A 27,650-nucleotide genomic window follows, 5' to 3' on the forward strand; every position below is an offset into this window, starting at 1 on the left:
TTGGATGCATGAGACAAGTGCTCAGCGCTGGTGCACTGGGAAGACCCAGAGGGATGGGATGGAGAGGGAGGCAGGAGGGGGGATCAGGATGGGAAACACATGTAAATCCATGGCTGATTTATGTCAAAGTGTGGCAAAAACCACTACAACACTGTAAAGTAATTAGCCTCCAACTAATAAAAACAAATCGAAAAAAAAAAAGAACACTTATTGCTGTCAATGGCATGTTAAAACAGAAACTCCTGTATCTCTATTGTGAATGGAAATTACTAGAATCTTTTGAGAAAATATAGGCATAATCTATTTTACTAGTGTTTATTCTTCATAACTCAATCCCACTATGGGAATCTATTGTAAGAATGTCACTTACATCACAAAGATTTCTCTGTGCTCTCATATTAGAAACATTCATAATGCTTAACAACAAAAAACATCAAGGAGAGATAAGAAAGCTTTCCTCAATCATCAGTGGAAAGAAATAGAGGAAAACAACAAAATGGGAAAGACTAGAGATCTCTTCAAAAAAATCAGATACCAAGGGAACATTTCATGCATAGACTGGCTCAATAAAAGACAGAAACTGTATGGACATAACAGCAGCAGAAGATATTAAGAAGAGGTGGCAAGAATACACAGAAGAACTATACAAAAAAGATCTTCATGACCCAGATAACCATGATGGTGTGGTCATTCACCTAGAGCCAGACATCCTGGAATGCAAAGTCAAGTGGGCCTTAGGAAGCATCACTAAGAGCAAAGCTAGTGCAGGTGATGGAATTCCAGTTGAGCTATTTCAAATCCTAAAAGATTATGCTGTGAAAGTGCTGCACTCAATATGCCAGCAAATTTGGAAAGTCAACAGTGGCTACAGGACTGGAAAAGGTCAGTTTTCACTCCAATCCCAAAGAAAGGCAATGACAAAGAATGCTCAAACTAACGCACAACTGCAGTCATCTCACACGCTAGTAAAGTAATGCTCAAAATTTTCCAAACCAGGCTTCAACAATACATGAACTGTGAACTTCCAGATGTTCAAGCTGATTTTAGAAAAGGCAGAGGAACCAGAGATCAAATTGCTAACATCTGCTGGATTATAAAAAAAGCAAGAGAATTCCAGAAAAACATCTATTTCTGCTTTATTGACTATGCCAAAGACTTTGACTGTGTGGGTCACAACAAACTGTGGAAAATTCTGAAAGAGATGGGAATACCAGACCACCTGATCTGCCTCTTGAGAAATCTGTATGCAGTTCAGGAAGCAACAGTTAGAACTGGACATGGAACAACAGACTGGATCCAAATAGGAAAAGGAGTACGACAAGGCTGTATATTGTCACCCTGCCTATTTACCTTACATGCAGAGTATATCATGAGAAATGCTGGGCTGGAAAAAGCACAAGCTGGAATCAAGATAGCTGGGAGAAATATCAATAACCTCAGATATGCAGATAACACCACCCTTATGGCAGAAAGTGAAGAACTAAAGAGCCTCTTGATGGAAGTGAAAGAGAAGAGTGAAAAAGTTGGCTTAAAGCTCAACATTTAGAAAACTAAGATTATGGCCTCCAGTCCCATCACTTCATGGCAAATAGATGGGGAAACAGTAGAAACAGTGGCAGACTTTATTTTGGGGGGCTCCAAAATCACCGTAGATGATACTTCAACCAAGAAATTAAAACTCTTGCTCCTTGGAAGAAAAGTTATGACCAATCTAGACAGCATATTAAAAAGCAGAGACATTCCTTTGCCAACTTTAAAGGTCCATCTAGTCAAGGCTATGGTTTTTCCAGTAGTCATGTATGGATATGAGAGTTGGACTGTAAAGAAAGCTGAGCACTGAAGAATTGATGCTTTTAAACTGTGGTGTTGGTGAAGACTTTTGAGAGTCCCTTGGACTGCAAGTAGATCCAACCAGTCCACCTTAAAGGAGACCAGTCCTGCGTGTTCATTGGAAGGACTGATGTTGAAGCTGAAACTCCAGTACTTTGGCCACCTGAGGCGAAGAACTGACTCATTGGAAAAGATCCTGATGCTGGGAAAGATTTAAGGCAGGAGGAGAAGGGGACAACAGATGATGAGATGGTTGGATAGCATCACCAACTCAATGATTATGAGTTTTAGTAAACTCTGGGTGCTGGTGATGGACAGGGAGGCCTGGCGTGCTGCAGTCCATGGGGTCACAAAGAGTCAGATGTAACTGAGCAGTTAAACCGCACTGAACTGAACTATAAAAAGTGGTTTAAGTAAGTGTATTAGAGTACTTTTATGTCAGAACATATTTTTAGACTATTTTGAATGATATTCATTAAGAGTTTTAGCAATCTGTCAAAATGTGTGTAACTATTTTAAGCAAAAAGGAAAAGCAAAATTATATATCTGGCATGAGCATAATAATGTAAAAGTAAGCATAAAAAAACTGGAAGTATATCAAGTGACTGTTACTCAAAAGTAAAACTAAGTTGAATTTTATATTTTCTACTTTGCATTTTTACATTTAAAATAAAAACTTCTATAAAAAGGTCTTCCATTTTTAAAAAGCCCCATACTCAAACACATACCTTCTCCCCCCAGATATCAAATAATGGGTAAGATTTTCAATAATCAGGTCAGAAAAACTGAAAGAGCTAGGAGTAGTTCAGAGTAGGAATTGGGCTACAAAAGGTGTTGAGATGGGACACTGTTTCTGCCTCCAGAGTCTTCAGAAGCCCAGTAAGGACAGAAGGAAGAAGCAGAGGCTGGAGGTGAGGCAGAGACATCAGGGTTCATGGACAAAGATCATGAAGATGGACTAGTGTAGGCATCAGTAACCCAGACAAAAGGCTGAGGAGCAAGGTATCAGGGAGTCATCTGAATAGAAGGACTGGGGGCACTGGAAGCACAGAGAAAGCTTCCCGCTGAACCAGATTTGGTCTAAGAGTGAGAGTGAGCAGGGAAGGGAGGTACAGTAGCTGAGGGTGCTGAGCATCCTCACTCCTCCCCAGAGTCAGGCCTCCTATCCACCAGCTGCAAAAAATCCAACTTTGTCCACCCTCCCTCTTTTTTTTTATTTTTTTTTTTATTTTTTTTTTCCACCCTCCCTCTTATGTCACCAGATCTTTTCAGCCTGAAGTAAGATCCATGTGGCTATTAGACCAAAGAGCCCTTATACAGATGGAAAAAAAAAGTGAAACTCACCAGTCAAAGCCATTGTATTCATTTGATGATTCTACCCACACGAACACCAAAAGCACAGACATGCAAAATGAAATGATCAGACATGGGTAAAATAATCGTTCTCTCTGGGAACAGAAAGAAGAAAGTATAATTAAGTTCCATTTACTCATGGTATCTCAGCAACATCTGCATACACTCATCAGAGGTCTGTATAGCTGCAGTGCAGCATTACCCTCCCTAGGCTGGAGAGACCTCTATATTCTTTTATCCCTACAGAAGCTTGTATAAGCCTATTTATAACATTTATTACACTGAAATGCAATCATGTTTCTATCTGATGCAAATTTCTTCTTTGAGGAAAAGGAACTTTTGTTACACATCTCTGTACTGCCAGTTCCTTAAATGCAGCTGGCTCTTTGTAACCATCTGTTGAATTCATCCACCTCCTGTCCACCAAATGTTTTTTCAGTGATTCAGTCACTGAGTAATTCATTCATTCATTATTCATCAGGTCATTTAGCCATTTATCTTCCCACATTTGAGGAAGGAGAGAAGTAGGTTAGGGAATAAACTTTTTTTTGGAGTAGTTTATCTTGAACAAATACAAGGCCAGGGATTTCACAAGCTACTTTCATTTTCTTCATTTCTCAATACAGTTTTATAAGGTATTGGCAACCTCATGTTGCAGAAGAGAGAACTAAGTCTCAGAGAAGTAAAAGTAATTCACTCAAAGTCACAGAGCCAAGAGTTATCAGATGCATTGCCCAGATCTGTGAGCCCAAAGCCAAGATGGAGGGTATCTTTACGGAGAAGGGGTACAAACTGAGCCTTGAGGGTAACTCCCTGCACTGAAAATTACAGCACAAATCAACCAAATCAGAGGCTGTCAAACCCTTCCTGGAAACATTAGGTTTAATTTGCTACCTGAGTTATAATCCTAACATTTCTATATCACATGGATGAAAAATTGTTTCTTTGTGTCTTTCACACTGCTTGTATTTTGAAAAGCATGGATTTAATAATCCCTGCCTTGTGCAAAATATGGGGTTACTGTGAAGTAAGAATTAAGGAATAAAACAGAAAACATAGAGTACTAACAGACCCATTCTGATGAGAGACATTATAGGTATCAAGCCACTAAACCACAACTTCTGCAGTGTAGGAAGCTAAAGAGAACAGGTTTTAACTCAGGTTATACTCACTCTCTACATAAAACATGTGTGGACTTTGATAAACATATATTAGATAAACTTACTCCCCTGCTTACAAGCCTCCCAGATCTTCCCACTATACGAAAATATAATCCCAACTCCTCGCCATGACCCAAAGGTGCACATGATCAAACCTTGTCCATCCCTGACTTCATCCCACTCTACACATTGACTCCATTTCTGAACTCCAGCCACGCTGGCTTTCTGTTTCTAGAATATGACCAAATCTGTTCCCACCCCAAGAGTTTCACAGTTCCTGGTTCCTCTTCCTGGAGTATTTTTGCCCTCAGATGTATACATGGCTGGCTCCACCTTTATATTTAAGAGATTGCTCACGTGACATTGCTTCAAAGCAGTCTTCTCTAACCAGGTTCCCATCCACCTAACCTATTTTCCTATGTATTATCTTCAAAGCTCTTATCACTGTCTGAAACCATCTTTCTTTATTACTGTTTATTACCTAACTCATCCCACTAGAATGTGAGGTATAGGAAGGCCAGAGGCCTTAGTGGTCTTACTCACTTACACACATTCAACAAACTTGTTTTTGTTGAATAAACACATCTCCTTATTTTGATTCTCATTGTTGTCACTCTTGCTCAAAAATTCAAAGGCTCCCCACTGTTTACAGGACAAAGTTCAAATATTTTAGGCTGGCATAAAGATGCTACATAATTAGATTAAAATATTCCTTTCCAACCTGATTACTTACCATTTATCACCTTACCTGCTCATAAATTCAATACTGGAAATTTGTTTTTCCCTAAACACACCACTGTGCTTCTCTGTCTCTGGACTTCTGACTATTACGTTTCCTCCACCCAGAATCCCCTATACCATCATTCCTGTAAGTGAAAGATGACTTCACAAGTCAGTGACTCCAAGAACAGTAAAATGACAGCTAACATTTATTTAGTCCTAACTGTATTCCAAGCCCAGTTCTAAGTATTTACACATTTTATCTCTTCTTTCCTCACAACAAACTCCATTGGTGGGCACTGCTGCTACCATCTCCATCATTCAAATAAGGAATCAATCACTGGAATGTTAGGTAACTGGCCAAGGTCCCACAGTGGTTAAGCTCTAGTTTGGAGATAGTCAATGATGAAGTCATAAATTGAATCCAGCCAGCCTTTCCCCAGAACACAAGGAATTTGTTCTTTTGCTATATGCTAGATTTCTTCCCCTGAGCATAAACAGGGCCTTAAGAATTGCCCAGGGACTTTGAAAATTGTATATTTTAACTCCCTCTGTAGAGAGGCTCAGAGATAGCATATAACTAGCCCTAAAGCAGAGCTGGAACAAGCACCAAAACATACTCCCAGGCAGTGGTCCAGGGACTTTTCCATTATACCACACTGCCTCCAATGCCACCTTTCCTAGGAAGTCTATCTTTTTCTTTCACTCAATGTCCTTTATAGCTCTCTTGTAACTTACTTCATCATTCCTAAATAATATGTGTTGCATCAATTTGCTGTTCATTTTTACCATCACTTCACTAATCTAGGACACCAACATCTCTAACCTTGATTACTACTGTTGCTTTTCTCTTTGAAGGCAAAGACACCTTTCTGCATTATTCTCATACTGTTTAATGCATCTTCCACATGATCCAATAATCATTCCAAAACATAGCTCAGACAACAGTAGTAGCTTAAAATCTTTAGGGAGTCTCAATTCCCTACATGGAAGAAGTCCAATTCTTAAAACCACACTACATCTACCAACTCCCTCTCTATGTTCACTTCCCATCACTTCTCCATTCATATCTTCTGCTCCACCTAAAATAAACCTCAGAGCAAGCCTTTTGACTCCTCCAATACCATCTCTTTTGCCACCCTCTATTCTTTATTTATCCAATTCTTAATCACATTTCGCATTCTAAACAAAGTTATTTTTGGCTCCCTCTCTTGTAACATGGACAGAGACGTGCATGCATATGAATACACACACACAACTATATCATTGTCTCAGTATATTGAGATTAATGTATACTTGTCTTTTCCTCCAGTAGACTGTGAATTCCTTGAGAGTAAGTACAATGCCTGAGGAACTTGGGTTGTCCTCAGTCACTGGTATAGAAACCAAATATCTGGGGGGGAAATATACATGAACTGAAGGACACTCATGCCTAATGGGAAGCCTCTCATTCCCACTGCTTTCTTTGTGCTCCCCATGTCAGACAAGAGAAATCAGTAATCCAACTGGTCAGAATCCTGGACCCAGCTAGACCGAGTTTATAATTAAGTGAAGATACATAATACGTCCGTCCTTTTCTCACTTCAGTGTGCTCATCATTTCATCTCTTACATCACAATGCCCACCACAGAGGCTCAAAATATGACTTAAAGAAAGAAAGAGGTGCTCAATGAGGACAGACCACATGCTACCATTCAGCCTTACCAGTGATCCTTCATTAGAGAAAAATCAAATACTTGCCTGACCAATAACAAAGGAGCACCTTATTTCCTACCTGCTGGTTTTTGTTTTTCCTAAGCATAGCTCCTTTGGGAAATTCACACTGAAGAGAGATTTAAAAATTCAACTATTCCTATACTCCACAGCCAAGAACATCTGATTGACCTAGATTTCACTTCTTCTTCCAGGTTCACTTACTAATAAAAGAAAAGATGAATAAGTGAATAACAATGACAGCAAAGAAATTAATAATAAAAGTGAAAGAAAACAAGCACATGTTTCAGTAAAATTAACTGTGGCCCCAGAATTGTGGCAGACCTTTCACAGAAGAGCTAGAGCCCCTGCCCAGTCCTGAAGATTTTAGTGAACCTGTATGAGGGTAGGAACCAGCCCATGTTCCCCAAATTAAGAAAATGTGGTCCAGCTTCTTCCCATCTCTCTGTACCAAAGAGCAGCACTGTCCACGTTTAAGTTTTTTCTCCTGTATGATTTTCCAGTGGCAGCTGTAGCAGCCAATAATGGTAGTAACAAAGCATTTGTGGTTGAAGATGTATAAAATCCATGGAGTATGCTTTTTTTGTTTTCTTGTCTGGATCTGAGGTTCAATCTTGCTGGCCTTCATAGGCATGGTTCACCTTTTTGCTGTAATGACAAATAAAACAATCAGGATCAAGTAGTTTCCTCAAATGTTTCCTACCCTACCATTCTACAGAAAGTGCCATCAAAATAGATGGATTTAAAAAATTTTTTATAATCTAGGATAATGCACTGGATTTGGTGAAGAAAATGAGAGCTTCATCCTATCTCTCCCACTATCTAGTTGAGTGTTTCCTGCAGTCATTGCACCATTCAAAGTTTAGTTTTCCCAGCTCTAAAAATGGGACCATAGTCTCTGCCCTAGCCAACTAACAGACACTGAAGGCGTCAAATTTGATAATATGGAAAGTAAAATTTTTTTTTTTTTACTTTATTACGCTCTTGAAATAACCTGAAAACTTAGGCAACATGAGGGAGTTACATAAAAAACACAGTTTTTGACTAATAAGTGACTCCAACACACAGCTGCCTGCCCTTCATAATCCAGATGCTTTAAAACACTTATCAGTGTTTATCAGTCTTGATCAAGAGAAAAGTCTCAAAACTAGCTAGCAAAAAAGACATATTACATGTAGAGGAAAAAAGGTAAGAATGTCTCTTAACATTCTTTCAACAATGATTTCTCATTGAAAACAACACAAGCCAGAAGACAGAGGAGCAACATCTGTAAAAACTTAAATGAAACAAGTTAACCTAGAATTCAGAACTCAGCAAAAACATAAAAGATGAGTGTTAAATAAAGACCTTTTCAGATATTTGAAACAATAAGAATTAATCAATAAGTGATTTATACTATGAGAAATTTTTTAAAAAGGCATTGAAGTATGAAGGCATTGAGTATGAAGGGAAAAGGTACCTGGTGGGAATCCACATCTCCATAAAGGTATAAAGTACACTGAAAATATTAAATATATCAATGGATATAAAATACTGTTTTTCTTATTTTAAAAATTACTTCAAAATTTAATAAACTGTTTGAATCAAAAAAAAAAAAATACAATGACTATTGTAGCTTATAACAACTATTAAAGTAAAATGTATGACAATGTTTCCAAGGCCAGGAGCAGAAAATGAAACTACAGTGCTGTACAGTTCTCATACTATATATAAAGTGGTAGAAAGCAGATTCTAATATGTGAAAAAAAAGTATGCTATAAACTTCAAAGTGATCTCTGGAAAAAGGTGTATATATATATAAGTCAAAAAGGAAATGAAATCATAAATATTACTCAATCCAAGCAAAAGCAAGAAAAAAAAGATACATAGAACAGGAGAACAAATAGGAAGCAAATAGTAAATGCCAGATTTAAGCCTAAATACATCAGTGTGTGTTAGTCATGCAGTCATATCTGACTCTTTGTGACCCCATGAACTATAGCCCATCAGGCTCTTCTGTCCATGGAATTCTCCAGGCAAGAATACTAGAGTGGCTTGCAGTTTCCTTCTCCAAAATACAGCAGTAATTCCTTTCAATGCAAATGAACTAAATGCTCCATTTTAAAAAAACAACAAAATTGACTAACTGGATTAAGAGAACAAACAACAAGCTCCTTACAAGAGTTTGGTTTGTTAAGATACATTTAGAAAAAAACATGGAAAAAGACAGTCCAGTATTTAAGACCCTATGCTCTCACTGCCAAGGGCCTGGGTTCAAACTCTGGTCAGGGAACTAAGATCCCACAAGCTGCACCATGTAGCACAAAAACAGGAAAAAAGAAAAAGATACACCTTGTGCATATATCAGTATTCAACTACCAGGATAATGCCATGGACCAAGCATGGACAAAACTTCAATCACATATAACAAAAAGCTTCTACTACTCACACATCTGAGCTGATTCACTATCCATTCTGCTGATCTAGACCGGCCTCAGCTATTATGACCAGACAACTCTGCTCCATGTGTCACTCAACCAGGCTGACCTGAGTATGTTTTCATGGTGATGAAAGTCATTCAAGAGAGCAAATCTCAATGCGCAAGCCCATTTCAAGCTTCTGCATCAAGGGATGTCTTGAAGTCAAAGTCAGCTCATGGTAGAGGGCACTGTAAAGTTGCATGGCAAAGGGTGTGAACACAAGGGTGTAACTAAATGAAGGATGAAAATTGAAGTCAAATGATATGATCTACCTTACTATATTATCATTAAATCAAAAAACTTTAAAGCAAAAGCATTAGCAGAGACAAAGAGGGACATGTATAATGATGAAGAAATATTTTAAAAACATTTGTGGGCACCTAATTACATAGCTTCTGAAGGAGAAATAGACAAATCCACAATCACAGTAGCAAATTTAGCACACTCCTTCAATAAATGATATAACAAGCAAATAAAAAATGTCTAAGAATATAGATGTTAACAATTAATAAACTAGTTTTAACTAACATTTATAAAACACTGTACTCAATGACTGCAGAGTTTTATGTTCAAGTGAAAATGAAACATTTATCAAAAAACACAATTAAGCCGGAAATCAGTAAGAAAAAGAGAACTAGAAAATCCCACACTTGGGAATTAAACACCATATTTATAAAAACCCATGGGTCAAAGGGAAATGACCACAACTGAACTGAGAAAACAGTCTGAACTGGTTGATGAACTTATATGAACTTGGTGTGACTATAGTGTCCAAGAAAGATGTTGTGAATAAAAGTTCTGTGTCTGGGAGGAAGGTAAGCTGCTTCAATACTAAATAAGCAGAATCATTACCATAACCATTTTCCATATGTACAGATCTCTTAACTTTGTGTATATCAGCCAGAGTAGCCAAGTTCATATGAAAATCAATAATATTTAGGGAAAGATCAGTAAATATTGTTTCCCTTGCAGCTCCTTGAGATTTCCAAACCCATGTATTCAACAGCCTACTGAAATTTCCACTTCTTATTTATTTCCCGTTTCAGTAAATGACACCACTTTTCACCTAGTTGCCTGAGGCAAAAAGGATTGAGATACCAGAAAAACTCACCCTCACTACTATATATATAGTAGTATATATAACTACTATAAGACGTCGAAAAGGCAGCGACGAGCAGTGATCCTGGAGAAGAGAAACCAACGAACATGCCCTTCACACCTGCAGTGACTTGCAGATAAGCCGAGCCACCTGGCATGTAGCGGAGCTTGGTGGGCCCCCCATCCATCCCCTCTACTCACCCTCCCTCACTCCCCCACTCCTCACCTCCCCAAACCCCCGTCTCAGATGGGGACTGGGGACTGGCTCAGGTCCTCAGCATCCTCTGTAGAGCAGAGGGAATAATGGCAGCTCCAGCTTTATTGGAGGACGTGGTGAGAATGAGCTGACAGGATAGAGAGCCTCAGGTGTGCCTGCCACCTTGAGAGTATTAATGTAGCTTTCTCTTTCTGGAGATGCTTAAGGGGGAAGTACTTATGGTGACTTCACCACGAGAAACCTAAATCTGGAATTCAAGCTGGAGGGGCCAACATGTCTCAAGCCGAAGGGGACGACATCTCTCAAGATGGAGGCCAGGCAAAATGAGACGCCCAAGGCTGGAGCGCGGTGGGCGTGGCCAGGGGCGTGGCCTCGGGTGTCTAGTCAGACGCTTAGACTGAATTTAAAGCCAAACGCAAACCTTAGCTCAGACCAACACGCTTTAAATGTTTTTTAAGGTATGCCGTGTTTGTTTTATTGTTGGTTCTTCTAAAAATATTATTTTCGTTCTTCTAAAAATAACATAAACTTAGTTCTTGTTAATCACTTAGTTCAGGCATTTATATTCTAGCCGTTATTCATAGTTTCATTTTTTAGCTATTTTTTCTTGCCCTTTTTTCCCCCTAAGCTGCTTCAAAAATAGACCTGTGTAGTTTTGTTTCTTTGTTTAATCTTTGATTCACGCAGCTATTTCTCTAGCTCTGACTTTATTTCTGAGCTCTAAATTCCTGTACCCATCTGCCTACTAGTCATCTTCATCTGAATGTCCTGGGGTAGACACGTCAAATTCAGTAAACTCTCACCTGAATTATCTTTCGCTTCTAATCCGCTCCATCACCTGCAAATGCTTCCAGATTGCCAAATAACAAGATCTGAAATCTATGCCTCATTCTAAACTCCTTCTTTTCCTCTGCAAACCCCCCTCCCTCCTAATAGGGACCAAGTTCTGCTTGTTATACTTCCTGTTCATTTCTATCCATGTCTCCTAGTCATTCCGTGTTGATTTCAATGCCTACTGGGCCTGTAATCACCTCCCTGGGTACCAACTGCTTAGTATTGCTATAGTAAGCCTTTAAGGTAGTTATAGTTACTACAGTTGACTCCCAAAGAATCTCACTACTTCCAGTTTACCTTCCCAAAAATCTACCTTTCAAAGATCAGGTAGTGAGTGATCTATAGGAGTTAGGCACTAATTGCCTTAATGTGTTTCAGTGTATGGTGTTCTAATTGGCATGCTGTGTGAAGCATTACCTAGATTGTACGAAGAGGAGGCGTTATGCAGACTACATTTAGCAACTGTGTCCCTGTTGGCTGGTCAGTTAACTTGACATCTGGCAACCTCTAGTGAGAACAAAAAGCTGTTAGCTAACATAAATTTCCTTGTCCAATCACAGTCCCTATAGAAACTACAGAAAAAGAAAAGAACCTCAGCAAGAATAGAGTATTTTTTCTTTTTTTCAGATCACAGCATAAATTCAAGCTTGAGAGGATGAAAATATTAAATATATATCTTTAGAAAAATGACCTCAAATTTTTTAGAAGTTTCACTGCAGTCAATTACTACTCTAAAGAAAGTTAAAATGTATACAAATAAAAGGAAAAGTGTGAAAAGCTTAATGATAACATAAGTATCAAAGGAAAAAAGAAAATAAAATGACTTTTCTATATATTACAAATAAAACTGGACAGTTATTTGACATTTGTTTTCAACAATTATTTTTACAAAATATATGCTCAAAGTTCAGAAGGATACAATTTTACTATATTTTTAATTAACCCTATAAAGCATAGTATTAGTCCCTGAAATTAAGATATTAATTAATTAAGTGTACTTCAATGCCAAATATAAATATATAAATAAATACATACAATATGAATGAGAATATCATGGCCTTAACTCTCAAAGCACATAGCACAGAACTTGATATTCTGATAAATTTAGTTGTAACATCCATAACTTTTATAATGATTCCTAGTTGATTAAGATCAATATACATTAACAGGATAACATAGGCATAAAAGGATGAATGACATATGGTCACACTCTGAATGAGTGGATGAATGTCTCATCTAGTAGAGTGGATATCAGAAATAATGATCAAATGTGATAAATACCTTGTATGATGAACAAATGAAAGCTTATAGATGTTCCATTAAAAGTGATCACTTTGCTCTTGCACAGCAAAGGAAACTACAAATAAAGTGAAAAGACAACCTTCAGAATGGGAGAAAATAATAGCAAATGAAACAACTGACAAAGGATTAATTTCCAAAACATACAAGCAGCTCATACAACTCAATACCAGAAAAACAAACAATCCAATCCAAAAGCAGGCAAAAGAACTAAATAGGCATTTCACCAAAGAAGACATACAGATGGCTAACAAAAACATGAAGAAATGCTCAACATCACTTATTATTAGAGAAATGCAAATCAAAACTACAATGAGATATCACCTCACAGCAGTCAGAATGACCAGCATCCAAAAATTCACAGATAACAAGTGCTGGAGAGGATGTGGAGAAAAGGCAATCCTCTTGCACTGCTGGTGGGGATGTAAATTGATAACAGTCACTATGGAAGACAGTATGAAGATTCCTTACAAAATTAGGAATAAAACCACCATAAGACCTAGCAATACCACTTCTAGGCATTTAGCCCAAGGAAACCAAAACTGAAAAAGACACATGTACCCCAATGTCCATTGCAGCACTGTTTACAATATCTTGGATGTGGAAGCAACCTAGATATCCATCGACAGATGAATGGATAAAGAAGCTGTGGTACATATATGCAATAGAATACTACTCAACCATAAAAAGGAACACATTTGAGTCAATCCTAATGAGGTGGATGACCTAAAGCCTAATATAAAAATTGAAGTAAATCAGAAAGAGAAAAACAAATATCATTTACTAATACATATATATGGGATCTAGAAAGATGATACTGATGGACCTAGTCACAGGGCAGCAATGAAGATGCACACATAGAGAACAGACTTGTAGACAAGGGCAGGGGATAGGAAGGAGAGGATGAGAAGAAAGGAGAGAGTGGCATGGAAGCATATACATGAACATATGTAAAATGGATAGCCAATGGAAATTTTCTGTATGATTCAGTGAACTCAAACTGGGGCTCTTAATAACCTAGAGGAATGAGAAAGGGTCAGAGGTGGGAGGGAGTCTCAAGAGGGAGCAGACATATGTACACCTATGATTAATTCTTGTTGATGTATAACAGAAATCAAACCAATATTGTAAATCAATCATCAATCAGTTAAAGATAAATAAATATAATTATTAAAGAAAAAAACTAAATGCAAACCTGAACATGGTTAAAATTCATTCCTAAGCTCCTTAAATTGGATCCTACCTTTCTCTCCAGCTTCATTTTCCCCCTTACTCTCCTTCATTCCCACTCATATTGAAACCCCAGCAAAAGCAAATCCCTTGTACTGCTCCCCTAGACCACTATGTGTGTTTATTCATGATGTCCCTACTGCCAGGCTGACCCACTTCCCATCCTCAACTTTCACCTTGCTAACACCTCTTGTTAGTGTAAGACTCAGTTTAGGAAGTCTTCTTTGATCATCACCACCTATTCCTCACCAGCAAACTTGGTTAAATACTTGTTCCTCTTGTCCTGTATGTCCCTTGAAATGGTTGCACCCACTAAGATTAGGTAGCAATCAAGGGATTAAGCAATCTTTTGTGATATGAAGATTGTCTGGAACTTCATTCTGATTTCTTCTTTAGACATCTTTTCTTCTTTTCTTATCAACAGAGAATGAGGCATAGGTCCCCTGTTAGGGCAAATACAGACCTGATCCTGTCACTCTTGGTTTTAAAGCAGAGGCAAGTAAAACAAAACTAAAGCACACAAAACAGAATGTAGAAAAAGACACCAAAGAGCTTATCAAATAAGTCTAATTATCACATTCTTATTTCAAAGAACCTTAGTATTCAGTTAATCTCTGTGGGAGGCTTTAACTTTTAACTTGCCTGTTAAAAATCAGTAATGAAAGTTGACTTGGGGACATGATGTGTTACATAAGAAACCACAGATTCCCACTGATACTTGGGAAAGGTTATTTTCCCAGCTTTATTGTCCCAACAGAACTACTCAATCTTGTAAATTCATTATAAATCTAATTGTTCTTTTGTAATGAATATTATTTTAAGTTTGGTGGACCCTTTCCTATCCAGACAAAATATGATGAACTCAAAAAGATTGTGTTGGAAGAATTAGTATATTTTAAGACTCCTTCATAACTACAAACTGAAAGTTTGCTAGTCATTTCTTCAAAACTCTCCTTTCCTTCTGCAGAATATAAGCTTTGAGTCCAAAAGTTTCCATAAGGAGCAAGCTGACCTGTGATTTTTTTTCCTAATGATCATTGTTATAGTACCATCTGAGGGGAAAATCTACTAAAAACAACATAAGAGAATTTGTAGTTTGCTATAGACTGTAAAGCCTAATTCAAATACTTTAAAAATGTATATTTTCTTCCTCTCTCTCTCTCACACACACACTCACACATACACACACACACACACACACACAAAGTCATTTGCTATTTAAACACATAGACTGATGCATGGTCACCTAGGCTGTGTGTACAGAAATTTCACAACAAAATATAAGAGGCTTATATGTTATATAAAATATTCTTATATATAAGAATATATGATATTCTTATATAATATATATATACTTATATAATAAGAAGTATTATAAAAGTGTAGCAAATTCCTAACTTGCCTGCTTCTGAAAGTCTAGGCAATAGCTATCTCAACCTTTTTTTTTTTTCTAATTACTATAAGAGCAATTTTATTCCTCACTGCTTGGAATGAAGGATGAGTCAGGACTTACAAGTCAGGAGTTGTTTTAAGTAAAGGTTATCTAAATCTTCAAAATGATAAAATTGACACAAAGAAAGGGATAAACTTGAGACCTATGGATACATGTCACCTCACCAACTGAATGCTAGCCTCTGATTTCTCTTTCTTGGCAGCATCCTGGGGCTTGATATACATTCTAGCCATATGTGCAGCAGTGTATCAAGCCCAAAGTTTGGGCACTATCACTGCTAAATATATATGATATTCCTGTTTTACGAAATATCCTTATTTTAAAAAATGAATCTTTTAAATGAAAGATCACTGAAATTAATAATTTGTTTTTAATATACCATGATAAAGAAATATTGAACTGCAAATCTGAAAGATACTAATTACTAATATTAGGGCTTGCTCTCTTAGCAATTTGGCAAGAAAGAAAAAGAGGCCCAGCCAGGAATTTGAACAGAGTTACCTCAAGCAGCCTCAAGTAGATACAGGTTTTTATAAGTGTTGATTGACCTTTGATTCTGTGGCCAGAAACCAGTTACTGGCTAAGATGCGCCTGCTTTTTGGTTCTTCTATAAAACCTTCAGTTTAGTACCAATAAGAGACGATGAGGTATAAAGCCTCCTGACAAACCAGGTTGTTGTTATTCAGTTGCTTATTCACATCTGACTCTTTCTGACCCCACGGACTGCAGCACACCAGGTTTCCCTGTCCTTCACCAACTCACGGTGTTTGCTCAAATTCACATCCATTGAGTTGGTGATGCCATTCAACCATCTCATCCTCGGTCACCCGCTTCTCCTCCTACCCTCAATATTTCCCAACATCGGGGTCTTTTCCAATGAGTTGGCTCTTTGCGTTAGGTGGCCAAAGTACTGAAGGTTTAGCTTCAGCATCAGTCCTTCCAATGAATATTCAGGTCTGATTTTCTTTGGGATTGACTGTTGTTTTTCTTTTTTAATTATTTATTTTCATTGGAGGCTAACTACTTTACAATATTGTGGTGGTTTTTGCCATACATTGAAACAAATCAGCCACGGGTATATGTGTGTCCCCCCATCCTGAACCCCCCCTCCCATGTCCCTCTCCATCTCATCACTCTGGGTTGTCCCAGTGCACCGGCTTTAAGTGCCCTGTTTCATGCATCAAACTTGGACTGTTCATCTATTTCACATATGGTAATACACGTTTCAATGCTATTCTCTCATATCATCCCACCCTCTCCTTCTCCCAGACTCCAAAACTCTGTTCTTTGTATCTGTGTCTCTTTTGCTGTCTTGCATATAGGGTCGTTGTTACCGTCTTTCTATATTCCATATATATGCATTAATATATTGTGTTTTTCTTTCTGACTTACTTCACTCTGTATAATAGGCTCCAGTTTCATCCACCTCATTAGAACTGACTCAAATGTGTTCTTTTTAATAGCTGGATAATATTTCACTATGTATACGTACCACACCTTTCTTATCCATTCATCCGCTGATGGACAACTAGCTTGCTTCCATGTCCTAGCTATTGTAAACAGTGCTGCAATGAACACTGAGATACACGTGTCTCTTTCAATTCTGGTTTCCTCGATGTGTATGCCCAGAAGTGGGATTGCTGGGTCATATGGCAGTTCTATTTCCAGTTTTTTAAGAAATCTCCACACTGTCCTCCATAATGGCTGGACTAGATTGCATTCCCACCAACAGTGTAAGAGGGTTCACTTTTTTCCACACCCTCTCCAGCATTTATTGTTTGTAGACTTTTGGATAGCAACCATTCTGACTGGCATGAGATAGTACCTGAGTGTGGTTTTGATTTGCATTTCTCTGATAATGAGTGATGTTGAGCATCTTTTCATATGTTTGTTAGCCATCTGTATGTCTTCTTTGGAGAAATGTCTGTTTAGTTCTTTGGCCCATTTTTTTATTGGGTCGTTTATTTTTCTGGTATTGAGTTGCATGAGCTGCTTGTATATTTTTTAGATTCTCTGAAAGTTGCTTCATTTGCTATTATTTTCTCCCATTCTGAAGGCTTTCTTTTCACTTTGCTTATAGTTTCTTTCATTGTCCAAAAGCTTTTAAGTTTAATTAGGTCCCATTTGTTTATTTTTGCTTTTATTTCCATTACTCTGGGAGGTGGGTCATAGAGGATCTTGCTATGACTTATGTTAGAGAGTGTTCTGCCTATGTTTTCCTCTAGGAGTTTTACAGTTTCTGACCTGACATTTAGATCTTTAATCCATTTTGAGTTTATTTTTGTGTATGGTATTAGAAAGTGTTCTAGTTTCATTTTTTTACAGGTGGTTGACCAGTTTTAACAGCATCACTTGTTAAAGAGATTGTCTTTTCTCCATTGTATATTTTTGCTTCCTTTGTCAAAGATAAGTTGCCCACAGGTGCATGGATTTATCTCTGGGCTTTCTATTTTGCTCCATTGATCTATATGTCTGTTCTTGTGCCAGTACCATACTGTCTTGATGACTGTGGCTTAGTAGTATAGTCTGAAGTCAGCCAGGTTGGTTCCTCCAGTTCCATTCTTCTTTCTCAAGATTGTTTTGGCTATTCAAGGTTTTTTCTGTTTCCCTACAAATTGTGAAATTATTTGTTCTAGTTCTGTGAAAAATACCATTGGTAATTTGATAGGGATTGCAATGAATCTATAGATTGCTTATAGGTAGTATACAGGTAGTATACTCATTTTCACTATATTGATTCTTCCAATCCATGAACATGGTATATTTCTCCATCTATTTGTGTCCTCTTTGATTTCTTTCATCAGTGCTTTATAGTTTTCAATATATAGGTCTTTTGTTTCTTTAGGTAAATTTATTCCTAAGTGTTTTATTCTTTTCGTTGCAATCATGAATGGGATTATTTCCTTAATTTCTCTTTCTGTTTTCTCATTATTAGTGTATAGGAATGCAAGGGATTTCTGTGTATTAATTTTATATCCTGCAACTTTACTATATTCATTGATTAGCTCTAGTAATTTTCCAGTGGTATCTTTAGGGTTTTCTATGTAAAGGATAATGTCATCTGCAAACTGTGAGTTTTACTTCTTCTTTTCCAACCTGGATTCCTTTTATTTCGTTTTCTTCTCATTGCTGTGGCTAAAACTTCCAATATTATGTTGAATAGTAGTGGTGAGAGTGAACACCCCTGTCTTATTCCTGACTTTAGAGAAAATGCTTTCAATTTCTCACCACTGAGGATAATGATTGCTGTGGGTTTATCATATATGGCTTTTTATTACGTGGAGGCATGTTCCTTCTGTGCCTGCTTTTTGGAGTTTTTATAATAAATGAGTGTTGAATTTTGTCAAAGGCTTTCTCTGAATCTACTGAGATAATCATATAGTTTTTATCTTTCAATTTGTTAATGTGGTGTATCACACTGGGAGAAGGAAATGGCAACCCACTCCACTATTCTTGCCTAAAATATCCCGTGGACAGAGGAGCCTGTTGGGCTGCTGTCCATAGGGTTGCAGGGACTCAGACATGACTGAAGCCACTTAGCATGCATGCATAAATTGGAGAAGGAAATGGCGACCCACTCCAGTATTCTGGCCTGGAGAATCCCAGGGACAGAGGAGCCTGCCAGGCTGCCATCTATGGGGTTGCACAGCGTCGGACACGTCTGAATCGATGTAGCAGCAGCAGTAGCACATTGATTCATTTGCAAATATTAAAGAATCCTTGCACTTCTGGGATAAAACCCACTTGGTCATGATGTATGATCTTTTTAATATGTTGTTGGATTCTGTTTGCTAGAATTTTGTTGAGGATTTTTGCATCTATGTTCATCAGTGACATTGGCCTATAGTTTTCTTTTTTTGTGACATCTTTGGTTTTGGTATTAGGGTGATTTTGGCCTCATAGAATGAGTTTGGCAGTTTACAAACTCTTCTTCTTTTGCAATTTTCTGGAAGAGTTTGAGTAGGATAGGTGTTAGCCTTTCTCTAAATCTTTGATAGAATTCATCTGTGAAGCCATCTGGTCCTGAGCTTTTGTTTGTTGGAAGATTTTTTTATTACAGTTTGAATTTCTGTGCTTGTGTTGGGTCTGTTAAGATTTTCTATTTCTTCCTGGTTCAGTTTTGAAAAGTTATACTTTTCTAAGAATTCATCCGTTTCTTCCAAGTTGTCCATTTTACTGGCATATAGTTGCTGATAGTAGTCTCTTATGATCCTTTGTATTTCTGGGTCGTCTGTTGTGATTTCTCCATTTTCATTTCTAACTTTGTTGATTTGATTCTTCTCCCTTTTTCTCCTGATGACCCTGGATAATGGTTTGCTTATTTTATTTACCTTCTCAAAGAACCAGTTTTTCGTTTTGTTGATTTTTGCTACAGTCTTTTTTCTTTTTCATTTATTTCTGTTCTAATTTTTATGATTTCTTTCTTTTTAGTAACCCTGGGGTTCTTCATTTCTTCTTTTTCTAGTTGCTTTAGGTGTAAACTTAGGCTATTTATTTGATTTTTCTCTTTTTTCTTAAGGTAAGCTTGTATTGCTATGAACCTTCCTCTGAGCACTGCTTTTACTGAATCCCGTAGGTTTTGGGTTGTCGTGTTTTCATTTTCATTTGTTTCTGTGCATATTTTGATTGTCTTTTATATTTCTTCGGTGATCTGTTGGTTATTCAGAAGCATGTTGTTCAGCCTCCATATGTTTGTATTTTTAATAGCTTTATTCTTGTAATTGGCATCTAATCTTACTGCATTGTGATCAGAAAAGATGCTTGAAATGAATTCAATTTTTTTGAATTTACCAGGGCTAGATGTATGGCCCAGGATGTGATCTATCATGAAGAATGTTCCATGTGCACTTGAGAAAAAGGTGAAATTCATTGTTTTGGGTGAAATGTCCTATAGATATATCAATTAGGTCTAACTGGTCCATTGTATCATTTAAAGTTTGTGTTTCCTTGCTAATTTTCTCTTTGTCGATCTATCGATAGGTGTGAATGGGATATTAAATTCTCTCAGTATTATTGTGTTACTGTTAATTTCCTCTTTCATACTTGTTAGCATTTGCCTTACGTATTGAGGTGCACCTGTGTTGGGTACATATAGATTTAACTGTTATATCTTCTTCATGGATTGATCCTTTGATCATTATGTAGTGCCCTTTCTTTCTCTTTTCATGGTCTTTATTTCAAAGTCTATTTTATCTGATATGAGTATTGCTACTCCTGCTTTTGGTCTCCATTTGCATGAAATATCTCTTTCCAGCCCTTCACTTTTAGTCTCTATGTGTCCCTTGATTTGAGGTGGGTCTCTTGTAGACAGCATATATATAGGTCTTGTTTTTGTATCCATTCAGCGAGTCTTTGTCTTTTGGTTAGAACATTCAACCCATTTACATTTCAGGTAATTATTGATAAGTATAATCCCGTTGACACTTACTTTGATATTTTGGGCTCAAATTTATAAACCTTTTCTGTGTTTCCTATCTAGAGAAGATCCTGTAGCATTTATTGAAGAACTGGTTTGGTGGTGCTTAATTCTCTCGGCTTTTGCTTGTCTGTAGAGCTTTTGATTTCTCCTTCATATCTGAATGAGATCCTTGCTGGGTATAGTAATCTTGTTGGTTTTTCTCATCCATCACTTTAGGTATGTCCTGCCATCCCCTTCTGGCCTGAAGAGTTTCTATTGAAACATCAGCTATTATCATTATGGAGATTCCCTGGTGTTATATGTTGCCTTTCCCTTGCTGCTTTTAATATTTGCTCTTTGTGTTTGATCTTCATTAGTTTTATGAACCTGTGTCTTGGGGTTTTTCTTTGTACTGATCACTGAGGAAGGCTTTCTTATCTCTCCTTGCTATTCTTTGGAACCCTGCATTCAAATGGGTGTATCTTTCCTCTTCTTCTTTGCCTTTCACTTCTTTTCTTTTCACAGCCATTTGTAAGGCCTCCTCAGAAAACCATTTTGCCTTTTTGCATTACTTTTTCTTGGGGATGGTCTTGATCACTGCCTCCTGTACAATGTCATGAACCTCCTTCCATAGTTCTTCAGGCATTCTGTCTATCAGATCTATCCCTTAAATCTATTTGTCACTTACAATGTATAATCATAAGTGATTTGATTTAGGTCATACCTTAATGACCTAATGGCTTTCCCTACTTTCTTCAATTTCAGTCTGAATTTGGCAATAAAGAGTTCATGATCTGAGCCACAGTCAGCTCTCGGTCTTGTTTTTGCTGACTTATAGACTTTCTCCATCTTTGACTGCAAAGACTATAATCAATCTGATTTTGGTACTGGTCATCTGATGATGTCCATGTGTAGAGTCATCCTTTGTGTCCTTGGAAGAGACTGTTTGCTATGACCAATGCATTCTCTTGGCAAAACTATAAGCCTTTGCCCTGCTTCATTCCATATTCCAAGGTCAAATTTGCCTGTTACTTCAGGTATCTCTTGACTTCCTACTTTGCATTCCAATCCCCTATGATGAAAAGGACATCTTTTTGGGTGTTAGTTCTAGAAGGTCTTGTAGGGCTTCATAGAATGATTCAACTTCAGCTTTTTCAGCATGACTGGTCAGGGTATAGACTTGGATGACTGTGATACTGAATGGTTTACCTTGGAACTGAACAGAGATCATTCTGTCGTTTTTGAGATTGCCTTCAAATAATGCATTTTGGACTCTTTTGTTGACTATGATGGCTAATCCAATTAATTCTTGCCCACAGGAGAGGATATAATGTCATCTGAGCTATATTCACCCATTCCAGTCCATTTCAATTTGCTGATTGCCAAATTGTTGATTTTCACTCTTGCCATCTCCTGTTTGACCACTTACAACTTGCCTTGATCCGTGGACCTAACATTCCAGGTTCTTATGCAATATTGCTCTTTATAGCATCAGACTTTACTTCCATCACCACTCACATCCACAACTGGGCATTGTTTTGCTTTTGCTCCACCTCTTCATTCTTTCCGGAGTTATTTCTCCTGTCTTCTCCAGTAGCATATAGGCACCTACTGACCTGGGGAGTTCATCTTTCTGTGTCATGTCTTTTTGCCTTTTCAGACTATTCTTGGGGTTCTCAAGGCAAGAATACTGAAGTGGTTTGCTACTCCTTTCTCCAGTGGACCATGTTTTGTCAGAACTCTCGACCATGTCCAGTCAATCTTGGGTGGCCCTACATGGCATGTCTCATAGGTTGACTGAGCTAGACAAGACTGTGGTCCATGTGATCAGATTAGTTAGTATTCTGTGATTGTGATTTTCAGTCTGTCTGCCCTCTGATGGAGAAGGTTAAGAGGATTATGCAAGCTTCCTGATGGGAGAGAATGACAGGGGAAACTGGGTTTTGTTCTGATGGGTGGGGCCATGCTCAGTAAATCTTTAATCCAATGTTCTGTTCATGGGCAAGGCTATGTTCTGTTCAGTTCAGTTCAGTCGCTCAGTCGTGTCCAACACTTTGCGACCCCATGAATCACAGCACGCCAGGCCTCCCTGTCCATCACAAGCTCCTGGACTTTATTCAAACTCATGTCCATCGAGCCAGTGATGCCATCCAGCCATCTCATCCTTTGTCGTCTCCTTCTTCTCCTGCCCCCAATCCCTCCCAGCATCAGGGTCTTTTCCAATGAGCCAACTCTTCACATGAGGTGGCCAAAGTATTGGAGTTTCAGCTTCAGCATCAGTCCTTCCAAGGAACACCCAGGGCTGATCTCCTTCAGGATGGACTGGTTGGATCCCCTTCCAGTCCAAGGGACTCTCCAGAGTCTTCTCCAACACCACAGTTCGAAAGCATCAATTTTTCAGTGCTCAGCTTTCTTCACAGTCGAAATCTCACATCCATACATGACCACCAGATAAATCATAGCCTTGATTACACGGACCTCTGTTGGCAAAGTACTGTCTCTACTTTTTAATATGCTATCTAGGTTGGTCATAACTTTGCTTCAGGAGTAAGCGTCTTCTAATTTCATGGCTGCAATCACCATCTGCAGTGATTTTGGAGCCCAAAAAACTAAAGTCTGACACTGTTTCCACTGTTTCCCATCTATTTCCCATGAAGTGATGGGACCAGATGCCATAATCTTAGTTTTCTGAATGTTGAGCTTTAAGCCAACTTTTTCACTCTCCTCTTTTACTTTCATCAAGAGGCTCTTTAGTTCTTCTTCACTTTCTGCCATAAGGGTGGTGTCACCTGCATATCTGAGGTTATTGATATTTCTCCCGGCAATCTTGATTCCACCTTGTGCTTCTTCCAGCACAGCATTTCTCATGATGTACTCTGCATATAAGTTAAATAAGCAGGGTGACAATATACAGCCTTGACGTACTCCTTTCCTATTTAGAACCAGTCTGTTGTTCCATGTCCAGTAATAACTGTTGCTTCCTGACCTGCATATAGGTTTCCAAGAGGCAGGTGAGGTGGTCTGCTATTCCCATCTCTTTCAGAATTTTCCACAATTTATTATGACCCACACAGTCAAAGACTTTGGCATAGTCAATAAAGCAGAAATAGATGTTTTTCTGGAACTCTCTTGCTTTTTTGATGATCCAGCGGATGTTGGCAATTTGATCTCTGGTTCCTCTGCCTTTTCTAAATCCAGCTTGAACATCTGGAAGTTCACAGTTCACGTATTGCTGAAGCCTTGCTTGGAGAATTTTGAGCATTACTTTACTAGCGTGTGCAATTGTGCAATAGTTCGAGCATTCTTTGGGATTGGAATGAAAACTGACCTTTTCCAGTTCTGCGGCCACTGTTGAGTTTTCCAAATTTGCTGGCATATTGAGTGCAGTAGTTTCACAGCATCATCTTTCAGGATTTGAAATAGCTCAACTGGAATTCCATCACATCCACTAGCTTTGTTCATAGTCATGCTTTCTAAAGCCCACTTGACTTTACATTCCAGGATGTCTGGCTCTAGCTATGTGATCACACCATCGTGAATATCTGGGTCGTGAAGTTCTTTTTTGTACAGTTCTTCTGTGTATTTTGCCACCTCTTCTTTATATCTTCTGCTTCTGTCAGGTCCATACCATTTCTGTCCTTTATCAAACCCATCTTTGCATGAAATGTTCCCTTGGTATCTCTAATTTTCTTGAAGAACTCTCTAGTCTTTCCCATTCTGTTGTTTTCCTCTATTTCTTTGCATTGATTGCTAAGAAAGGCTTTCTTATCTATTCTTGCTATTCTTTGGAACTGTGCATTCAAATGGGAATATCTTTCCTATTCTCCTTTGCTTTTCACTTCTCTTCTTTTCATAGCTATTTGTAAGGCCTTCTCAGACAACCATTTTGCCTTTTTGCATTTCTTTTCCATGGGGATGGTCTTGATCTCTGTCTCCTGTACAATGTCATGAACCTCCTTCCATAGTTCATCAGGCACTCTATCAGATCTAGTCCCTTAAATCTATTTCTCACTTCCACTGTATAGTTATAAGGGATTTGATTTAGGTCATACCTGAGTGGTCTAGTGGTTTTCCCTACTTTCTTCAATTTCAGTCTGAATTTTGCAATAAGGAGTTCATGATCTGAGCCACAGTCAGCTCCCAGTCTTGTTTTTGCTGACTGTATAGAGTTCTCCATCTTTGGCTGCAAAGAATATAATCAGTCTGATTTTGGTATTGACCATCTGGTGATGTCCATGTGTAGAGTCTTCTCTTGTATTATTGGAAGAGGGTGTTTGCTATAACCAGTGCGTTCTCTTGGCAAAACTCTATTAGACTTTGCTCCGCTTCATTCCGTACTCGAAGGCCAAATTTGCCTGTTACTCCAGGTGTTTTTTTACTTCCTACTTTTGCATTCCAGTCCCCTATACTGAAAAGGACATCTTTGTTGGGTGTTGGTTCTAAAGGGTCTTGTAGGTCTTCATAGAACCATTCAACTTCAGCTTCTTCAGTGTTACTGGTTGGGGCATAGGCTTGGATTACCGTGATACTGAATGGTTTGCTTTGGAAACAAACAGAGATCATTCTGTCATTTTTGAGATTGCATCCAAGTACTGCATTTCAGACTCTTTTGTTGACCATGATGGCTACTCCATTTCTTCTAAGGGATTCCTGCCCACAGTAGTAGATATAACAATCATCTGAGTTAAATTCACCCATTCCAGTCCATTTTAGTTTGCTGATTCCTAGAATTCGACATTCACTCTTGCCATCTCCTGTTTGACCACTTCTAATTTGCCTTGATTAATGGACCTAATATTCCAGGTCCCTATGCAATATTGCTCTTTACAGCATCCAACCTTACTTCTATCACCAGTCACATCCACCACTGGGTATTTTTTTTAATTTGGCTCCATCTGTTCATTCTTTCTGGAGTTATTTCTCCACTGATCTCCATTAGCATAATGGGAACCTACCAACCTGGGGAGTTCCTCTTTCAGTATCCTATCATGTTGCCTTTACATACTGTCCATGAGGTTCTCAAGGCAAGAATACTGAAGTGGTTGGCCATTCCCTTCTCCAGTGGACCACATTCTGTCAGACCTCTCCACCATGACCCATCCGTCTTGGGTGGCCCCACACAGCATGGCTTAGTTTCATTGAGTTAGACAAGGCTGTGGTCCATGTGATCAGATTGGCTAGTTTTCTGTGATTATGGTTTCAGTGTGTCTGCCCTCTGATGCCCTCTCACAACACCTCCTGTCTTACGTGGGTTTCTTTTACCTTGGACGTGGGCTATCTCTTTACAGTGGTCCAACAAAGCACAGCCGTTGCTCCTTACCTTGGATGAGGGGTATCTCCTCTCCCTGTTATTTGACCTGAGGCCAAACTATGGTGGAAGTAATGAAGATAATGTCCACCTCCCTCAAAAGGTCCCATGCACACACTGCTATACTTAGTGCCCCCAGCCCTGCAGCAGACCACCGCCGTCCCATGCCTCTGCCAGAGACTCCTGGACACTCACATACAAGTCAGTGATCAATGCAAAGAAATATAGGAAAACAACAGAATGGGAAAGACGAGAGATCTCTTCAAGAAAATTAGAGATATTAAGGGAACATTTCATGAAAAGATGGGCACAATAAAGGACAGAAATGGTATGGACCTAACAGAAGCAGAAGATATTAAGAAGAGGTGGCAACAATATACAGAAGAACTATACAAAAAAGATCTTCACGACCCATGTAATCACAATGGTAGGATCACTTATCTAGAGCCAGACATCCTGGAATGCGAAGTCAAGTGGACCTCAGAAAGCATCACTATGAACAAAGCTAGTGGAGGTGATGGAATTCCAGTTGAGCTATTTCAAAATCCTAAAAGATTGGGCCTTAGGAAGCATCACTACAAACAAAGCTACTGGAGGTGATGGAATTCCAGTTGAGCCATTTCAAATCCTAAAGATGATGCTATGAAAATGCTGCACTAAATATGCCAGCAAATTTGGAAAACTCAGCAGTGGCCACAGGACTAGAAAAGGTCAGTTTTCATTCCAATCCCAAAGAAAGGCAATGCCAAAGAATGCTCAAACTACCACACAACTGCACTCATCTCACACGCTAACAAAGTTAGTGTGCTCAAAATTCTCCAAGCCAGGCGTCAACAGTGCATGAACCGCGAATTTCCAGATGTTCAAGTTGGATTTAGAAAAGGCAGAGGAAGCAGAGATCAAATTGCCAACATCCATTGGATCATCGAAAAAGCGAGGGAGTTCCAGAAAAACATCTACTTCTGCTTTATTGACTATGCCAAAGCCTTTGTGTGTATCACAACAAACTGTGGAACATTCTTCAAGAGATGGGAATACCAGACCATCTTACCTATCTCCTGGGAAATGTGTATGCAAGTCAGGAAGCAACAGTTAGAACTGGACATGGAACAACAGACTGGTTCCAAATCGGGAAAGGAGTAGGTCAAGGATATATATTATCATCCTGCTTATGTAACATATATGCAGAGTTCATCATGAGAAATGTTGGACTGGATGAAGCACAAGCTGGAATCAAGATTGCTGGGAGAAATATCAATAACCTCAGATATGCAGATGACACCACCCTTATGGCAGAAAGTGAAGAACTACTAAAGAGCCTCTTGATGAAAGTAAAAGAGGAGACTGAAAAGTTGGCTTAAAACTGAGCATTCAGAAAGCTAAGATCATAGCATCTGGTCTGATCACTTCATGGCAAATAGATGGGGAAACAGTGGAAACAGTGACAGACTTTACTTTGGAGCGGGCGGGGGGGGGGGGGGGGGCGCTCCAAAATCACTGCAGATGGTGACTGCAGCTATGCAACTAAAAGATGCTTGCTCTTGGGAAGAAAAGCTATGACCAACCTAGACAGCATAT

General features: G+C 38.5%; 1 protein-coding gene across 1 annotated transcript in view; it reads right to left on the reverse strand.

The window, feature by feature from the left end:
• Positions 1-7,329, reverse strand: part of LOC133068461 (glycerophosphodiester phosphodiesterase domain-containing protein 4-like) — a gene marked incomplete at its 5' end in the record, with an annotated part of 127,568 nt that extends 120,239 nt beyond the window's left edge. The window contains 2 exons of the mRNA XM_061159682.1: positions 3,175-3,288; positions 7,235-7,329. Of these exons, the coding sequence (XP_061015665.1) occupies positions 3,175-3,288; positions 7,235-7,329 (209 nt within the window). The remainder of the gene's footprint in view (positions 1-3,174; positions 3,289-7,234) is intronic.
• Positions 7,330-27,650: the final 20,321 nt, after the last annotated feature.

Source organism: Dama dama, chromosome 2 (genome assembly GCF_033118175.1).
Source record: "Dama dama isolate Ldn47 chromosome 2, ASM3311817v1, whole genome shotgun sequence".
In the NCBI taxonomy this organism is placed as follows: Eukaryota; Metazoa; Chordata; class Mammalia; order Artiodactyla; family Cervidae; genus Dama; species Dama dama.